A 19,187-nucleotide genomic window follows, 5' to 3' on the forward strand; every position below is an offset into this window, starting at 1 on the left:
TATGACATTTACATTTCCATCTTAAGCTCCTGATTAACAGCTGATTGTATGACTGTATAAAATGTGAGCGTCCTTCATCACAGATCAGGGGCTCTGAAGACCGGACTATTTGATCCGTGATGTGGCTTGTTGTCACGGTGACATGGAACACAGCATAAAAAGGAGAGGAATATAAATGCTGGTTGCTACAATAAGTTAAATAAAGCATCAGTTCAGAGAGAACGTTTATCCATTACTGCTTGTTTTGTCCAGACGATGAAGGAAAAATGTGTTTTAAAGAAGCCTGCGCAGTGATATCGAACGTTTGGTCTGTGTGACCGGAACTTCTTTTTTAGGTGTGCGTTATTACTGTGCATTATCACTTTTTAATCCACACCCAGCAGCCAATCAGAATCGAGTATTAACCCAGACCATGGTATAAGTGTCTATAACTTGTTGCACAAAATAAGAAAAGTTGTTTATTATGATGTGTTTAAGCTAAAAAAAAGGGGATATATTTTCCCAAAAAATATGTGTTCTTCTATATAATGTTAGTTATTAGAGAGGATTTTTACCAATTATCGCAGTATTGCGATATTATCGATATTGTGAGCCATGTATCGTGTATTGCATCTTATCGTGAGGTACCCAGTGATTCCCAGCCCTAATATTAATACACAAAGGTGTTAATCTCCTGAAATGCTTTGAGAATTGTGTTCAATGACCATCAATGAGTCTTGCGCTGTCACTTACCTGTGCCTTGTGCACTTGAACCAGTTGAGGATGTCGGTACAACGGGTGTAGTAGACTTGGTCAAAGGGATGAGCGTAGGACTCCTGCACGGTCATTGTGTAGCTGTGGGAAAGGACAACCACAGAGGACAGTTTGCAGACTTGAGTCTGATCCTGAGAAGTACACTTAAGGACCAATTTAGACTCGACAAACACAGGTGTTCCTCCAGAATCATCACTCACATCCAGCGGTTTCATACATCACATAAGGTTTAGACTCTTTTTGCTGGTTCGTCATCCTATGATAAACTAGAAAAGGTTCTCATTAAAGTCTTATAATTGTTTTTTTATATGCTCCTCAACAGTCTGCCTTGAAGAGCTCATTAAGGTTTGCAGCCTGGTCCAGGTTATGACCAGCTGGTTTGAGAAAAGGACAAGGTGTGTTCATTAGTTGATGTAGCTTTGGACAGTCTAGCTTTTGAACATTTGGTCATCCTGACAGATCCACATCAGAATCCACTGATCATAAGCAAAGTTAGATTGATGCTCTACAAGCTGCATCTCATTGTGTACAACCAATGAGCATGAGGCAGACAGTCTTTTTCATCAATAGCGGCTGGATGGCTCAGTGGGCCAAGTGTAGGGCTGGCACGCAGGAGCACTGGGTTCACTGATCTCCATCCAGATTGGGTCCTTAGGCGAGACCCTTGACGCTGCTGCCTAACTGGGTCCTTGTACCCCTCAAGTACAGGGTTGTGTCAGGAAGGGCATCCGGCGTAAAAACTCTGTCAAATCACTGATGCGAAAACAGTGGGTGCTGTTACGCTGTGGCGACCCCGAAAGGGATAAGCTGAAAGGTGAAGAAGTCTGATTATCCTAATGACACCAGGAGCTGTGTTAAGAACTTTTTGTGGGAATTTGTCTTGTTAAAGAGCAGGAATCTGTCAGAAAGCTGTTTGAATCACAGAATGAAGAACTAAGACGAAGCTTTGGGTGCTTCAGGTTCGATCCAGAACGCCTGGTCCTCAAACAGTGACGCAAATCTCCAGGTGGGATAACATCTGTGGAGGATTTATTTGACTTTGCTTGTCAGTTAATAATTATGTTGTGAAGCAATGAAAGAGTCTGGACATAAAAATGAATAGAAATGTAAGTTTTTTTAAGCTCCTCCCTCTAAAGGTTTTGAAGATGTGTTGCTGAAACCCTGGTGTGACCTGATGTGTTGTCCGTCATCTGGATGACGTGGAGCTCAGACTCCAACTGGAACTAAAATTGCAACAATCTTCTCAGATAATACCCATGTGTTGATTTCCTGCTGATTACTGGAGCAGTGCAGGGCAGTGAAGCCACTCAACCAATCACCTCATTATCACTCTGAATTTACACTCGTCATGCGCCCCCCACAGTTAACCTGCCCCCCGTAGGGACGGATTATTTTCAGATGTCCCTGGGCTGTGATGCGTGGCTGTGAATGCGACGGCGAGCAGACACACCTCTCCCAATGGCTGCAGACGTTGGGGTCGTCTGGGTTCAGGCACCACAAAGGGGACACGAAGCTCCACAGGCCGAGCCACAGCAGAGACGTGGGGCGAGCCCCGCCGGCCCCCATCCTCCCCCAAAGCTCTGAAAGAAAAAGATTTTCCTCAAAGATCATAAAACCAATCACAAATCATGAATCAATGTATTGTATTATTTGCTCAAAACATTAGAAAACACTGGATCAAAACAGTGTTACCTTCAGTAAAGGTGAGATGAATGGTGATCTATTGTGAAGAAACAGAATCACAGGAATGATCTGGAGACAATGGAGGCCACCTGCAAACAGAAGGGAATGTCAGTTATTTCTGAGGATGACTTGAATTCATTCTGTTTAAATTGTTGTGAATTTTACATATACACATATATATATATTAGAGCTGTGAATGTTGACGCATTAACGCATACGATTAATAGAACATAAATAATTTGTTAATATTTATTAAAACCCTCAGGCGTCCTGCTGTGCAGCTGTGAGATCAGCATAATAAAACTCAGTCTAAAATAAACCTAAACTTTTCTTTACATTCTGTGATTGAGATTCTATTAAATTAAAGAGATAATGTGGCATTTATTTGTAGTTTTTGGACAAAATTGATCTTTTATTTTAATAAATAAGCCGCAGAATGAAAGTCGATCTGACGGCTGTAATCCACAGCAGTGCACCCACTATGGGGGGCGGGGGTGTGTGAAACGGAGCCGTCTGCTATTAGAAATCCAACAACGAGGACATAGACCATTATTTTATTTTGGGATGGGGACTGACATGAATTTTCCACAATAGCAAGCGCCGGTATTCTCTAAAAATTGCAGAAACTTTGCGGTTCACCGCGAAAGTCCCGCCCACAAACGTCGCCGAAGGCGAGCAATTCAGAGTGGACAGACACGGCGCCACCTGAGTAGATTCCAGTCGAGATTTTTTTTTGTATTTTCATTCAAAAACATGTTAATTAGCTTGCTGACAAATTTTATTCCTGTTATATTTATAAAATTACACCTAAAACTTTCATTCATGTTGTAAAAACAGTTTGTTAAACATGTTTGGGGTTTCCACAGCTAAATGAATCACATTGTTCCAGATGGAATTTGCCATTTCTGTTTTATGTCTAGTGTGTGAATACAACATGGAAAAATGATCAAATAAAGGTGGTGTTCCATAAGTATGGTTGTGCTGATTAATATGATACAACATAAGCAAGCAGTTAGTCCCTCAAATTAAAAATAGAGGTAAATTCAAAAATAGACAAAAAGATTCTCGCTTCCAAAGGGTTACAAATAAATGTACAATTTTGCGAAAGACATCGTATTATAATTATTGCAGACAATGTGGAAGGAAGTAGCTAATGGGGATCCTTAACCCTTTAACCCCGGAGCTCCAGTGTTTACGTTCCTTGATTTACTATAATTTTTTGTTAACACGATCAACGTGATTCTAATAGATTCTGAAGGAGATAAGCGGCTCAGCGCTTGATTGTGTTAATGATTGAAAAATTACAGTATGTTAAAGATTTTGTGTTTTCGTGTCACCAGTGACACCTCAGGTTTTAAAGTGTTAAACGAACAAACAAACCTCCACAGACATTACTTATAATCATTTTCTTTAAAAAAAAAGCAGAATCATGGCAGGTTTTTATGTCCCTCTGACACACTTGAGGACAGCAAAAGTGCAGAAAACTCACTTCCTTTCATGAACTCAGCGTCTGCATGTGCAGGTAGAAACGTTGCTGCTGAGATTCCTGGAGGTTCAAACCAAAAGGATTCAGGAGCAGCGGATGTTCAGTCAGCAGCAGATTTACCTGAACTCTGCCATATTTGATCACTCTGTGTTTTAGGGTGCAGAGCAGCACTGAAGTTGATGCTCGGTACATTTTTCACTGATTAACCACTGCATGACCAGAAAAGTCATGACTCACTGTTATGATCTCCTTTCTGCTATTGGCCAACATTGCTGTTTTTAATGTTTGGGAACTTTTGCCCAAGCAAATAAAGCAGGTATTAGTGCTCATACAAGGCACCCTCTGGAAAAGCTCAAATAATAATTAGCTAATGGTTTTGTCAGAATACCGCGAATATGGAAAACCCCCATCTCTATCTCACCCCCTGTAGCAGAAATATATTTATTACATTCCATACTCCTCAAAAACACTTCTGACCATGCTTTGTAAACATTTATTAAAGAACATTGGAGTTTTGCTCAACATAAAGTTTTATTTTTTTTATCCAGAACAATAGACTACTAACTTTTCATGAGGACTCTCAGGCTTTGGTGTGAGGACACAAATGCAGGACAGTTGGCAGCTCCAAAAAAGACTCTTTAATAACAAAAAAATCCAAAAACCAAGGAAGAGCAAAATGCTGAAAAAAAAACGGGACCAGAGTCACAAAGGCAAAGTCCAAATCAACCAAGGCCAAAATCCAAAAACATACAAGACACAAGATCAAAAAACCTGACAAGGGAGATAAAATCTGGTGCAGAGGGCAACAAGACAAACCTGCAAGGAAGTGAGGGGAGGAACCCATTAAATACAGAAAAGGGAGGGAAAAAACAAAAGGACAGGTGAAACCCATTAGGGAGGGGTTGTGTTAGCCCAGGGGAAAACACATGACAAGGACCGTCACTCTGTGCCTTAAAAAAATCACATGCTTCCTCCCTCATCTGTTAATTTTGAGAATGCATCTCTATCCAGAATTTGCCAGTTTCATCCATAATAAACACTTGCTCTGGATGATCTTCCGTGATTATCAGGAAATTTCAGAGCCACTTCTGAGTCAGCTGATGTCATTTCTCAATGCAGGCTTGCTGTGAGTGTGAGCGTCTGTGTGTGCATGGGTGGCGTGCTCTTCAACGTGTGTTCTCCTCCAAGGAAATTCACGCTGCACCTTCAGAAGCAAAAGTTTCATACAAGTGGTTGAAGTTTTAATGACAAACTGGGTAGTCACGTGACTGAAAAAAAAAAAAAAATTGTGAATCAGTGAAACCACGAATAAGCAGGGGAACACTGTCATTGATAAATGTATTTGTGTGTCTGTTTGTTTTTTGTGTGTTGTGTAGGGCTGGGGATCAGTTATAATTTCCAGAAACGATTCGATTCACAAAAGCCTGAATCTATTAGAGTCAGATTTTTTTTTTTTTTATTCTTCAATTTTGAGTTTACACATTTATACACATTTGTTTATAAATACATTAATAATCTACTTTATAATTAGAATATATTTGTATTAATCTGATCCAGTTCACATACTGTAAATGTATCAGTGAAATAATGAGATTGTTAATATCATCCAGTGTTACATGGATTCTCTAAAGGAGAAGTTCTAACTAAAATGTTCAGATCATTAACATTGGAAACATTGTTCTGCTTCTCCTGGAGGACGTTTCAGTTTGGACACTAGGTGGCGATCGCGCTATAGCATTACACCTTATTCCAGAAGAAGACAGTATGTGAAAAAAAACTGTGTTTTAGATCACGAATGGTTACTTTAAAAATATTTATTTAAAATAGTTTGGAAAATTCATGTCTGTGAGTTTATAAAGATGTTCATTTAGTCACCAATGTATGTTTAGGTCAACCAAGTGTTAGCATTAGCCCCCCTATGGGAAACGTCATTAAACGTTAGCATCAAGCTAGCAGACTTTAGCTTTATATGCTAAATCGTTATATCTTTTATTAATTGATTATTGATCTGTTAAGCTTAAATCGATTAAGTGATTTTTTTAACCCAGCTCTAGTGTTGTGAGTTGCTTGTGTGTTTATTTTCATCTGTACAGATCACAATATATGTTCAGATTAGTCAATTGCGGTATTTTATTGTGAAAATTGGTTAGATTTTGAAAATTGACCGGATTTTCTCGTGTTTCTTGATGTAACTTCCTGTCAGGATTGACGTGGATCACTCGCAGCTCACGTAAAAACTAGATCAGACTGTGAAACGATCGCTGCACTGCGTGAGCCGGACACAAAGGACCGCGACGCTTCACGGCTGGTATGAACAACACTATAGGTTAACAGCGGCGCTGAATGCAGCCTCTGTTCCGCGTGCGGTGTGAAGCCGCCGTTAGATTCTTCTCTCTTTCTTTTCTTGCTTCATTCCAGATTTTAGAATGATCAAGTTCATCAAACAGGTTAAAGGAAACTACAGAAACGGTGGCCGTGGTGCAGTGGTAGGGCGGTCGACTCCTGATCAGAAGTGAGTGGGTTCAATTCCCGCCTTGCCCGCCCATGTGTCGAAGTGTCCTTGGGCAAGACACTGAACCCCGGATTACCTCTGGTGGGAGGTTCGCGCCAGTGTTCGGCAGCGGAGCCACCACCAGTGTGTGAATAGGTGAATGGGTGAATGGGTCTGTGACTGTGAAGTGCTTTTTTTTCTACTGTCTGGCTGCAGTTCTAAATAGTGGAATAAGGTATGGCAATGTTTGTATTTTGGTAATAAGAGATTTTGTTGTCAAAAGTATTCATACTATGTTTTGATGTGTTAAATTAGAGCTCTCTGGGCCTGATTTTTTTTTTTTTAATCTCTCAATTGTTTGTAATTGAAACAATATCACCTGGAGTTTAACACCCCTGCTCTAGTCGTTGGTAAGATGTGGCTCCTGACACATATGCTGCTTGATCAGGGTGAGCACGTGATAACCAAGTGCTTGTACTGGTCTGGGAATGCCTTGGGGTCCCCCCAGAGGAGCGGAAGAGGCTGGATGGATGGATGGATGGATGGACAAATTGAGAAAACAGAAGACTAAACTAACCTCAATAAACGTCAAGATCAGGATTCAATTAAAAGTGAATAAGCTGGAGCTGATGTCGAAGCCTTTTTTGGCCTTCTTTGCTCTGATTCCAACATTTCTGGCATGTCTGCTTTGTCTTCTGCAGTTTCTGCTCTTCATAAGCACAAATGTCCGGAGACAGAGAATCAATGAGAACACAGTTACGTCTGTGAGCTTCAACAGAGCCTCTTAGGGCAGCTCCAGACGTGAACTTAATGGCTTCAGAAAAGGGTCACTGGCAGGGCTTGAAACAGCAGCAAACCAGAATTCAAATCAACAACTTTTAAAATTTTTATATTGTACATTTTCCTGAAATGTTATTGTCTTCATTTGGATTTCAGGTGTCAAATTCCCTCGTTTTCTCCTTCATACTGACCCCGGCGTGGCCAGAGTGTGGCTGTGTCTCTGCTGATCCCAGCACTGACAGAAGAACATACTGCAGATGTTCTCCTCAGCTGCAATCTGAGTCTGCAGATAAAAGCAGAACTAATCTGATCTATCATCAAAATTCAGGGAGATTGATTTTTGTTTGGAACTCACCAGAAACTGGAACAAGATGCAGACATCCAGAGGCTGAAGGTCTCATCAAGTTTATATATTTTTAGGCAATGGATGCTGTTCTTCAGATGGTCTTTTAGACCAGTTGTCCCTAACTTTTTTTGGGCAACAAACCAGTTTAATGTCTGACGACCGTTTTTTCACATTAAAATGCTCCTACAGGAAAATTAGTTTATAAAAGAAACTGAAAATGCTAATTGATATTTTTTATTTTAGCACTAATCCACACACAGGATGACTGTTAAATACATAATACACATATCAACAGGACATCTCTGACAACTCTATTTTGTTTCTCTATTACACGTGTGTCAACGTCAAGGCCGGGGGGCCAGATTCAGCCCACCAGGTAATTCTATCTGGCCCTCCAGATCATTTTATTTGATTGTTATTAATGACCCAACTTTATTTTACGCTGGCAACATATTAAAGCAACACTATGATTGTGGAAGTTGAGAGATCAGTTATAGCAGGAGTGTCAAAGTCAATCACACAGGGGACCAAAATCCAAAACACCTTAGGTCGCGTTCCGAACAGGATAAACATTTATTATACACTATAAAACTACATTTTTAAAACTTTAAAACTGTAACTTTTTAAGATAATTATGAACTAGATATATAGCATTACCTGCAGTAATGCTTGTGTGAATGCTGTAAGCTGAATTTGGCACCTGAAGATGCTGAAATTTGATAGCTAGAAACACTGAAGCTGATACCTGAAAATATTATTTAAATGCCAAATTAGCCTAAAAAACAAACTAAACTAAATTAGCCAAAAAGCTAGCAGATAGCTGAAATATTTGTTAAATTCCAAAATAACCTAAAAAAAAAAATCTGCCAAAATAGTCCAAAAAGCTAGAAGAATGACAATTTTTCAAACTTCGAAACTATAACTTTTCAACATAATTATGAATAATAAAAAGGCAGGAATATTATTCCAGAATAAAAAAACTTAAACTTTAAATAACTTTCAATGTTTAACTCTCCATAAAAATATATTTTGTCAATATTATACAAGTTAAAAATGAGCGCAAGATAACATCGGGTCATTAATAACAATAAAATCAAATGATCTGGAGGGCCGGATAGAATTACCTAGAGGGCCGGATCCGGCCCCCGGGCCTTGACTTTGACACATGTGCATTATAACGATCCATGGATTCCTGTTTGGAACACACAGCATTTTACATCACAAGCGTGTCACCATTGTCTCTCTCTGTCACTCATGGTGCAGAAAGAAATAAGCATAATCAGATAAACAAGCTAAGGGCAAAACAAAGTAAAACAGTCAGACAACAAAACACAGCAAAGAAAACAAGGATTTGATTTGTTTTTGCTTAAAAGCACAAATTTTGTTTTTATTTGCAGGCTTAGTTTGTTTTGTTCAGCAGCATGACCATATTTGGATCATTTTATTCTATTTCATGAAGTTAACATTTTTTGATTATTTATAAGTGTAATTTTTCTTAGAAAATAACAAAAGTAAATAAATTTGACTTTTTTTTCTTTTGACATTTAGTTTATTTCTAACTTGCATAGTTGTTACAAAATATATTTTATGGAGAGTAAAATATTGAAAGTTATTTAAGGTTTAAGTTGATTAATGCTTGAATAATATTCAAGTTTGCTTTTATTCATATCTATGTTAAAATGTTGTGTTTAAAAATGTAGTTTTAGTGTGTTTGATTGAGTTTGATACCCCTGCTCTTTTAGATGTCTACCAATAGTGTTCTGAAAGACATCTGCATATAGAGGTCAACTACACATCTATCTGTAGTCATCTAATCTAATCTTGAGATATGTCTCAGAGTACTTTTTTTTTTTTACTTCTTCACTAGTTACAAAAACAAATACTGCAAGCTCACATCCATCCTCAGAACCCACTGAATCCCTGTTGGGATCATGTTTGCTACATTTCTACTGAGATGTATCTGGGTTTAAAGGTGTCACAAACCCAACAAGTTTAGAACAAAATGATGGTAAAAGGTTGAATCGATTGTCAGAGTAGATTATTATTACATTTTCTGATCTTCTGCTGCACAAAAATGCCTAGTTATTGTTCAGAGATAAAGTTCTTAAAGTACAGACTTGTATTTACATGTATAGATTAGGAAAACAAAATTTGATCGTAAAAGGAGAAAAAGGATGACAGCACACCACATGTTTGATTTGGCTTTTCTATTTTATAGTAAATTGACTCTATATAAGAGCTGGACCAAGTAAGTCAAATAAATTATTTGCTCCCAGTTCCAGCAAAATGAAATCAAGTCAGTTGCCCTTTTGTTGGGATAAGGCCGTAACCATGTAGGAACCAGACGTCATCAGGAAGCAGTGATTGGTCTGAATCACTGTTTCGATGGCAACCACTCTCACCAATCAGGAGTGAGAATGTTAAATGACCACACCCCTTCCGCTCAATCAATGCATTGACCACATAATTTTATTGAGGAAACTGATTGATCCGTTTGCTTACTTGAATAATTTGTGCTACAGAAAACATATTGTATTGTAATGTAATATTGTAGGAGGATTATCAAGAGCATATTAAAATGCATCAGAGCAAGAAAGGTTATTCTGAGAAATACAATAACTGATTTAAAGCTGTTTATTTCTCTTAGTCTTTAGGGATTTTGGCTTTTTGGGACTAGCAGGAACTTCTTGTTTGGAACTCCAGGGAGGTCAGTCCCATTCTCATATGCAGTCAATGAGCCGGACAGAGCAAAGACAATAGGGCAGTAGGTCTGTTGTGATCCACTCAGACATTATCAATAATTAGGTTAACTGTCCTGCTGGTTTGCAGCTCGACTGTGAAGTGTAGAGGTCCTTTCACAATGAGATTTGATTTCTGCCTGGTTTTGACCAGTCCAGGGAAATATTGTCTAATTTAAACCAGTCGGTGGCCTGAAAAAGGTTGGGGACCACTGCTTTACTTTATTATGACCGTAGCACTACAGTTTCAAGGAGACCCTTGAAAGGTGAATTTATTGATCAATCCCTGTGAGCTAAAGTCAGCTGGACAACAGTGGATGTGCTGATAAAGGACAGTCCTCAGTGGTCCCCAGAAGGTCTCTGCCAATCCAGCCTTAAAAGACGGCAGCGAAGAAACAAAAAAACGTATACTGTTTCCTGCATAAGAGTTTAATTTAGGATTAACAAACAGATCAAAACAGCTCAACAGAAGTTTGAAGATGTGGTTCAAATATGTTTTACACGACAACAGAAAATCTCTCAAAAAGTTCAACTTTGGTAAAGTACGAAGCTACAGCGCATGACGGTTCGCTGGAGCATCATAGGTACTGTAGTCAGGAGCTTAGTAGAGTGATAAGTACTGTGTTTTGATTGTATATGAACAAAATGAATACAATTTGTTTTATTTTGTTTGATGTGCCATATAGTCTGGAAATGACGTTACTTCTTTAAATGAAAAACATTTTAGAGAGCAACAGAGGAGGAGTCAAAGAGGCTCATGCTGCTCTGGAGCCTCAGTTTGCAGACCCCTAACGTAGATGAAAACTTCCAGAAATAATATGTAGAGAGCAGCACTGCCCCTTCACAGAAGACAGAGGACAGGCCCCCTGTTAACAGACACTCATATGTCAGTATGTGGGTTGCTTAAAAAAAGTGTTGTTTTATGTTTTATTTTGACTGACTGCAAAAATGGGAGATGTAATATCATGTTTCAAAGTTATGTTTTCAATCAAAACCTGAAGTAACAATGATGGATGACCAATACATCTTTATTGAGACAGAGACTTCTCAAATTAAAAGAAAATGAGGATTTTTACACTGAAGTCACACAGGTGTTTTGTCCAGAATTGAGCAAATTCTGTGTGTGAATGTGTGTGCGCTTGACTGTGTAAAGGTGCGTCAAATATGCATCTGCCACCTCGCTTTTGACGCCGGTCAAATTTACTGCTCAACGCCATGACCCAACTGACGCAGGCCAACCGTCGAAGAACTTCATCAAGTGACCACATCAGTGGAAAACATGGATGATGTTGAGCGAGCAGCTTGGCTCTTTATGTCACCTGGGTTCACCAGATCCTTCAGAAACGCTTGCAGAACAGTGAATTTCCCCATTTGCAACAGGAGCTACACCTGAATGAGAATCGTTTTAAACCCAACAGTAGCCGGGAATGTCTCCGGCAATTCCGCGGGCCCCAACAGGTTAGGAAAACGTATGGAAGTTCAGGACGTAAATCCTCACATTGAACCGCCATATTGAATTTCTGTTTCTACCCTTTGATCTAGTCACTGAAAACGTCATGTGCCCAAAGCTGAGTCCCTGACTGGTTGATGCTTTCACGGCGCCCGACGCCCACGTTTTACCACGCCTTTTCAATGACTTCACATTGAAACTTTACGCCTCTGCCGCGTTCGGTGTGAATGCACCATAAGAGAGTGTGAATGCTGTCTATAGTCTGTAGTGTTCTCCTTGGTGTTTATTGAGTCATACTGAACCCCTTTGCATTTATATTCTTCTTTGGTTTATAAAAAAGATGTAGATATAAAACACAATCAGTAGTTGGTAAATGTATTGGGTTCATTACTGCTTTTTTTATGTAGTTTACATGTTTTGTAAGCATCAAATTTAAATGTTCTGCAGCTCAAAAACATTCATAATCAGCAGGTTGTTTTTAATTTAAATATTTATTTCCTATCATCCTCCTATACTTTGAACATAACATGCACTGTAAATCATGCAATTATTGTGTGTGTGTGTTTGTGTGCATTAACTAAACTGAAATGAATGCAAAAGTTTTCAATTTCAAAAGAGAGCATGAATAACATAGACTAACTAAACTACTTATTTTATTAAAAACAAAGCTTTAATCTACAAATAGATTCTAATGTTTTCAGATTTTACAGAACAAACATAAAATTACAACAGCATTTTACACAGAAATACCTTAGGCGTTTTACTTTTTTAACCTTTTTCTACAACGTTTTAAAGAAAATGTGATTGCATAGAAGTAATTTATTAATGTTATGAGCATGTCTCTGTTGTCATCTAACTGTAAACTTAAACATGCTGAGAAAAAGAAGGTTGCAATCTTTGTGTAACACCCGCTGCTAATGCAAAGGGGATTAAATGTTGTCATAATGTTAAAAAAAAAAAATTCTATGAATGTACTACGGATTATTCTTGTTGTATTTACCCACCACGTCTTAAAAGTTCACTCAGTAAAATATTGTCCGACTTTAAACTGGTCCGTGAACACATAGGCACGATAGACACATTTATCTATTGAGAAAAAGTTCTATTGTGATATCTATCGTACAGATTTCCACAGATGTTTGCCGTTAGTCATGGACACCCCCCCCCGACTTCATCTCGCCTGATCATGGTCCTCTATGGGCAAAGGGGATCTTTGGAGGGAAGAGGGGCTGGTATTGATGTTCGGGCAGCTGGATCAATAAATGGATAACTTTAGCCCCTTCTGCAGCTTTTGTTGATTAAGGGGTTTTTGCAATTCACTGTAAATGGTTTTCTAATGTTAGCTCCCATTAAACTTGCTAATTAGCCCGAGCAAAAGCCCAAAGATCCCCACACGTCACAGAAACTGCAAAATGAGTACTTTCTTCGAGCCCCGGCTGAATGTGTAATGAACGAAGTCAGATCAGATCATCTGCACCAAACTTAAAGACCTGAAAGTCATCTGAAAAGTTCACCTTAGCACTAGCCGTTTGTGTGACAGAATGAAAGTCTTTATCTGAATGGGTTTGTATGATGGAGTGTGTGAGCTGCTGTTACAGTTGCATTGAGTACATTATGTTTAGTTTTAATGTGGAGACTGTTTTGGCCAACAAGTGTGTGTGTGTGTAACTATAGAGTGTGTGTGTAGACAGGCCCCGCCCATTCTAGTTTGTTACTTAGTCCTGGTTGTTTTATGATGTTGCTTCAATCCAATGTTCAGTATGAAATACAACAGGGGTTTATACTCAATAAATCCCTGTTGTGACAGTAAAATCTGCCCAACACAGGAAGCTCTCAGCCCGCATCTGTTGGCTCAGCTGTTGGACAGGACAAGTTAAAAATAAAAATAAAAAATAAATAAAAAATGAAAACTTCACCTTTCTTAGCATAGGAACTCATACTCCACCCACCTAGAGAATGCTTTGAAAATTGACCTGTGAACAGTTTGATAGGGTCCTAACACCTGTAAATCAGAAAAACGCCCCAATTACGCACAAAACTGAACTCTAATAGAATACAAACTGTCTTTTTTTAAATTCCTGATCCAGATAGCATAGCAGGAAGAAAGATAAAGAGCTTTTTATGCTGGGAACAGGCTAAGCATCTTCTCCACCTCTGCAGCAGTCAGATGAAGTGGTCTGCTTCACCTCATCCATCACCTTACATCCCCTCAGCATTATAGAATGAAAACAAAGAGATCACCATCAAAAATGTATGCAACTCTGGCAAACTGCATGAGCAGCGTCTAGGTACAGAAGACAGGCACAGTTGACAAAATCAACAGCCAATCAGGACGCAGAAAACAATGAGCTATTATAAAGCATACATATTTGAATTAAAAAAATAAAATAAAAAAGTGGTGAAACAGCGAGACCACGAAAGGTGAGCCATAATATAACGCAGGAACACTGAACACAAAATCTGTCAAATGTTTTGCACGTTAGACATCGGGGCAGACTCCACTTACTTTTATGGAGGCTTCTGATTGGTCAATTATAATTAATTATAATATATAAAAATAAAGATTATCAATATTATTTAAAAAAAGGTATCAGAGCAAGAATTGTTATTCTGACCCATAGAATGATGGAGTAATAGCAGTTTATTTCCCTATAGAAGTCTATGGGATTTTAGTTTATAGGAACTAGCAGGTACTTCCTGTTTGGAACACCAGAGAGGAGGAGTCACTGAGTCACTCAGTCCAGTTCTCTGTCAATGCTACTACCACAACTCTTATTGTCCTATGTTAGGACAGAAAGACAGAGTTCTGTCAGGAAGGGCATCTAGTGTAAAAATCTCTGCCTGAGGTGACCCCTAAAAGGATACGTGGAAAGGTGAACAACTTTGAAGCATTTAATAAAGCCCCATTTTCTTCATGTTAAAAACCCATGCTGCTTTCTACTGTCAAAATGTTTAGATTTACCATTATCGTTACTATCCACATCAGCTCTGGGGTTCTGTTCTCTATTCTCATTTACTTCAGCTCTCTTCTATTCTTAATTAGTTTGATTGCATTATGCAATTCAGTTCTTATCTTTTATTATTTTTCTTCTTCTTCTTCTTTTTTTTTTCTTCCGTAAGTTTTTGACACTTCGTATCTTCTGAATACTATATCCAATTTCTGCCAATCAAGTATCAAAATGTTCAGCTCATTAATGAGTGTTGCTACCTTCTGCAATCTCTTCAACAACTTTTTGTTTTTCAGCAATTCAACAAAATTGCTGCAATTTTTCCCATTGAAATACATTGTAATGGCTCTTCTGCAACTCCAAACTTTCAGCAATCATAACTTCTACATACTTTATGCTATTCTGAAAATTCAAACATGTACTTGTTATATTTAGTTCTCTGTGCTTCTGTTTGGTGCGGTGTGATTCATGTGTTGTTCCTCTTTCTCACTCCCCTCTGGGGGAGCGGGAGGGATTTTAAGATTCCAGGTTTATCGGTTTTGCTTCTGTTCTTGCTAATGGACCACGCCTCTGGCTCGTCTTGGCTGTGGACCTCGCCCCCACCTGTCCCCCAGTCCTCTCTGGCTGAACTCTTTTCAAATACATAGTTGTAGAGTTAGATAAGCTAATTCCTCTTTAACAGTCCTGGTATTGCCTGTCCGTCCTGGGATAGGATCTCTCCCCCATGTGAGCATCCCTGAGGTTTCTTTTTTTTCCTGGAACCAGGTTCTTTCTGAGTTTTTCCTTACCGAGAAGGAGGGTCTAAGGACAGGAATGACCAGTTCAGTTTAGTCTGATTAGCTCAGTTTAGTAATCAGCTATTGTTTATACTTTATGACTGACCTTCTGCTTCTGTACAATTACCGACATGTAGCCCATGAGGTCATTTTTCTGTGATATTGGGCGATATGAATAAAATGGAATTGAATTGAAGGTAGAAAAAAAACGGTGTTTGCCAAAGCGCTCTTGATGGTCTGGTCAGTAGCAGCAGAGGCCATTCCTGTGTGAATTCATGTGTTTTTGTGTGAATGGGACTGAGACTGTAACTTTGGGCCTTCAATAAGGTAGAACGGCGCTATATAACATTGTAGATGCCAAAATACTGATGAAAAAAAGCTGCAATTGATAAAATAACTGTTTGTTTCAATGTTCCCAATGCCCTCTGTGGGGCTAAATTATAACTAATCAAAACTGTAGGGCATCACGGTCTATTCATCAGAAAAAGGCTACAGGCTGAAACCCTTAAACTTGAATAAAGACTTAAACATACCAATGATTTGTGAGCTCACACAATGTGCTGTGATTACCACCTGAACCAATCATTCCTCAGTGAGGAGAGCCGCACCTGAACCGCCTTTATGTCAACAGAAAACAGGAACAAATACATGCACAGAAGGCAAAGCAAAAGAGACTCCAGCAAAGTTCTCCAAATAAAAATAATCAGCAAATTTTCTCATCCAGTTCTAGTTTAAGTGCAGAAATTTGCTTGACTTCAAAGCTGAAAATCTACTAACAAAATTCTTCCAGTGCAATCAGAAAAATATGTTGATAGGTGAACTGCTTTGGTAGAGGAAACAATGGTGTGAAGAAATGTTTATTAAAGGGTCCATTCAAGGATGAATCAACTTTTTGAGCTTTTAAGTGTATTATAATGTCCATTCCTCACTATAAAGAACCTTTTGATCCATTCACACATTTCTGAGTAATCCTCTAAAAACCTGCACTCTCAGCAGCAGCCCCTCCCATACCCATGAAAACGAGTGGGTCCTCACATGCTGATGTCACAAGAGAACCCCACTTTCAGGAAGAGTCTGCTCTGACAGCACCGCCCCCAGGCTAACACCACAATTTCTCCACAAAGCTAGCAGCTTAAGCTAGCGGTGATCAGCTAGCTTCACGAGCCCACCTCTGGCTCGTGCACAGCAGTCTGTTTTGCGAGTTTGTTCAGATGGCCAAGAAACGCTCTTTTGGTTTAGCATTCAAACTTCGTGCGGTGGCATAGGAGCTTATGGTGTGGTGAGGAATCTGCACAATGTGTGAGATGGATCCTAAAAAAGAATGGTGCAAGCAGATGGGGATATTGGGAATATGGCAGGAGAAAAGGAGCAGATTATTTCTTTGTGAAAAAGCGAGCGAAAAATTGAAAAGACTGGTTTGAAGGTGGATTATTGAGCAACGGCAGAAAGGTGAATGGATCCGCATGTAAGCGAAGAGGATTTTTGATCCGGAGATTATATGGTTGTGTTCGAATTCCCTCCCTAACCCCTAACTGCTAAAAAACTATATAGTGTGGTACTATATAGTGCGATGGATTTTAAAGGCAATTCAGACACGATGCTCACTAGTTTTCTTTCGTTTTTCCAAACGCTTGATATGACGTCACCAAATTCACAGTCAAATTTTTTATACGTTTCACAACGTCTATTTGTGACTCCACTGTATTCTGATTGAGAAAATGTTGATGATTTATTAAAAAAAATACATTTAAACACGTTTTTTGTTCGAAATTGTTCGACCGCAATGCATTGTGGTCTATATTCGCTGATCTAGTGAGCATCGATGACGCTAGTTTTTTGCATAGACTTCTGGGAGGTTTCTAGTGCTCTTGATTTTGAAATTAGTAGATTCGGACAGCATTAGAAAATGGCGAACGCACTATATAGTGGGGGGGGGGCATCGCTTAGGTCATCATATCAATAAATCCTGAAATGTTCATCGGGTGTTGTCTGCTTTTTTTTGACCGAATTTCACCACAAAATGAACCCTTTACCCATCACCTCTCTGTCTGTGCCAAGTTTTGCGGATAAACACCAGAGCTGCAACATATGCAGGCCTACATCAATATTTATATATATTTTTTCTCAATTTTTTCGTATGTGACATGCCGGCTCGAGGACGAGGTCATGAAGTGGGCGGCACCTTCAGGGAGTGAAAGGCGGAGGCTCAGAGATCAAGTTGTATTACTCCCAGGTATGAAAAGAGTACGCAAAAATAATTCATATTTCATGAATAATTTGTTTTTTAGTGTTCCAAAGGCAATATATGATCATTTATATGGATATAGTTTACTTAAAAAAACTGGTGTGCCCTCTTTACGAGATTTTGTTCACCTTGTTTGACCCCTGACCTAAAGTTTTTGTCAGAACGCCAACAGCATGTTAGATGACCTACTTTTGTCTGACTAAAATAAAACAGAGTGAATGAAATGTAGAGAAATGCTTGTGTTTTTCAAAATAAACATTCAAATAAATTAGAAATCATGATGGGCCAAACACTATTTCACAATACTGACACACTGAGGCTGTGACGCACTGCCAACAACAACAAAAAAAAACCTGTGCAAGTATCTTGCAGCGTTAATTAATACACAAACTAGTGCACGCCCTGCAACTGGAAGCAGGATCAATGTACAATGCTGCATAATGAGTACAAGCTGGATAATGACTGCAGCTTACTCTGCCTTTGAATGCACGCCGGAATCAGGCTGCGGTCTGCACGGCATAAATACTTGATGTGGCGTGAGCCCGACATCCACGCGGAGGGGGTTTTGAAGTATGGCCCCCACTTTCTTCTGCTCCATTGAAGAGCAAAGAGCCCCCGACACTTTGAGTGAAGGGTGGGTGGGCTCAATCAGAGCAACAAACTCCAACTAACTGCTTCTGTGCCATCTGATGACACCAGAGGAGAGAAAAGACCAAAACAAGACTCAGATGACCAGAGGTGAAGGTGTCTGCCAGAAAATGCCGCTGATGCAAACTGTTGACAGCCGTCAGGACCTGAGCTGCAGTGTCAGCGCTGTAATTCACCAGTGAAGCCTGTCAGGCCCCAAGCCACCAGCAGGCATCTCTGAAGCCCACTCACACAAGTCGCTTTCTGTAATCTGTCAGGCGGGCCAGCCCCCTCCCAGCCCACCTTTCATTGATTACAGGCCTAAGCGCGGTGCTGATTAAGCACAAGGCTTTACACGTCTGATCAGGAATGTATCTTAATGTCAATTCAGTCCAGAGTGAGGCAGAATGACTTTGAAAACACCGAAACTTGAACTTTGCTGAAACACATCATCAACTGCTGCTATTGTAGTTGACTAATCCATATTGGACCAACATGAACGTTTACGGGCAGAACATCACTCACAAAGCTCGGCATGGATGTCACACATCCGGCCCAAACAAAACATCTGTTCAAGTCACTACTTTCATCTACTTTTGATCCGAGCTGGAACCTTTTTTTGATTGTGTGGCAGTGATACAGGATAACCAGACAATGTTGGGCCGGAGGGGTGGAGTCACAGACAACAAACATTTTGATGCTAACTGTATCCAGGTCAGTTCATCAGGTAACCGCTGGGTGACCAGTGACACAAACAAGTCGGCCACAATTATCATTAAGACAGGAAGGTTCATCTGTGAAGGACAATTCACACAAAATCTATTGAAAATGTTCTGCTAGAATGTAAAATGGTCCAAATTACAA

General features: G+C 39.4%; 1 protein-coding gene across 2 annotated transcripts in view; it reads right to left on the reverse strand.

The window, feature by feature from the left end:
- Positions 1-19,187, reverse strand: part of LOC112140290 (multiple epidermal growth factor-like domains protein 11) — a 131,640-nt gene that overhangs the window by 83,889 nt on the left and 28,564 nt on the right. For both annotated transcript variants that reach the window (XM_024263200.2, XM_036217354.1), the window contains exons 2-4: positions 2,446-2,525; positions 2,204-2,333; positions 733-834 (exon numbers count right to left, since the gene is read on the reverse strand). In XM_024263200.2, the coding sequence (XP_024118968.1) occupies positions 733-834; positions 2,204-2,319 (218 nt within the window). In that variant the 5' untranslated portion in view covers positions 2,320-2,333; positions 2,446-2,525. The remainder of the gene's footprint in view (positions 1-732; positions 835-2,203; positions 2,334-2,445; positions 2,526-19,187) is intronic.

Source organism: Oryzias melastigma, linkage group LG3 (genome assembly GCF_002922805.2).
Source record: "Oryzias melastigma strain HK-1 linkage group LG3, ASM292280v2, whole genome shotgun sequence".
Lineage (NCBI taxonomy): Eukaryota > Metazoa > Chordata > Actinopteri > Beloniformes > Adrianichthyidae > Oryzias > Oryzias melastigma.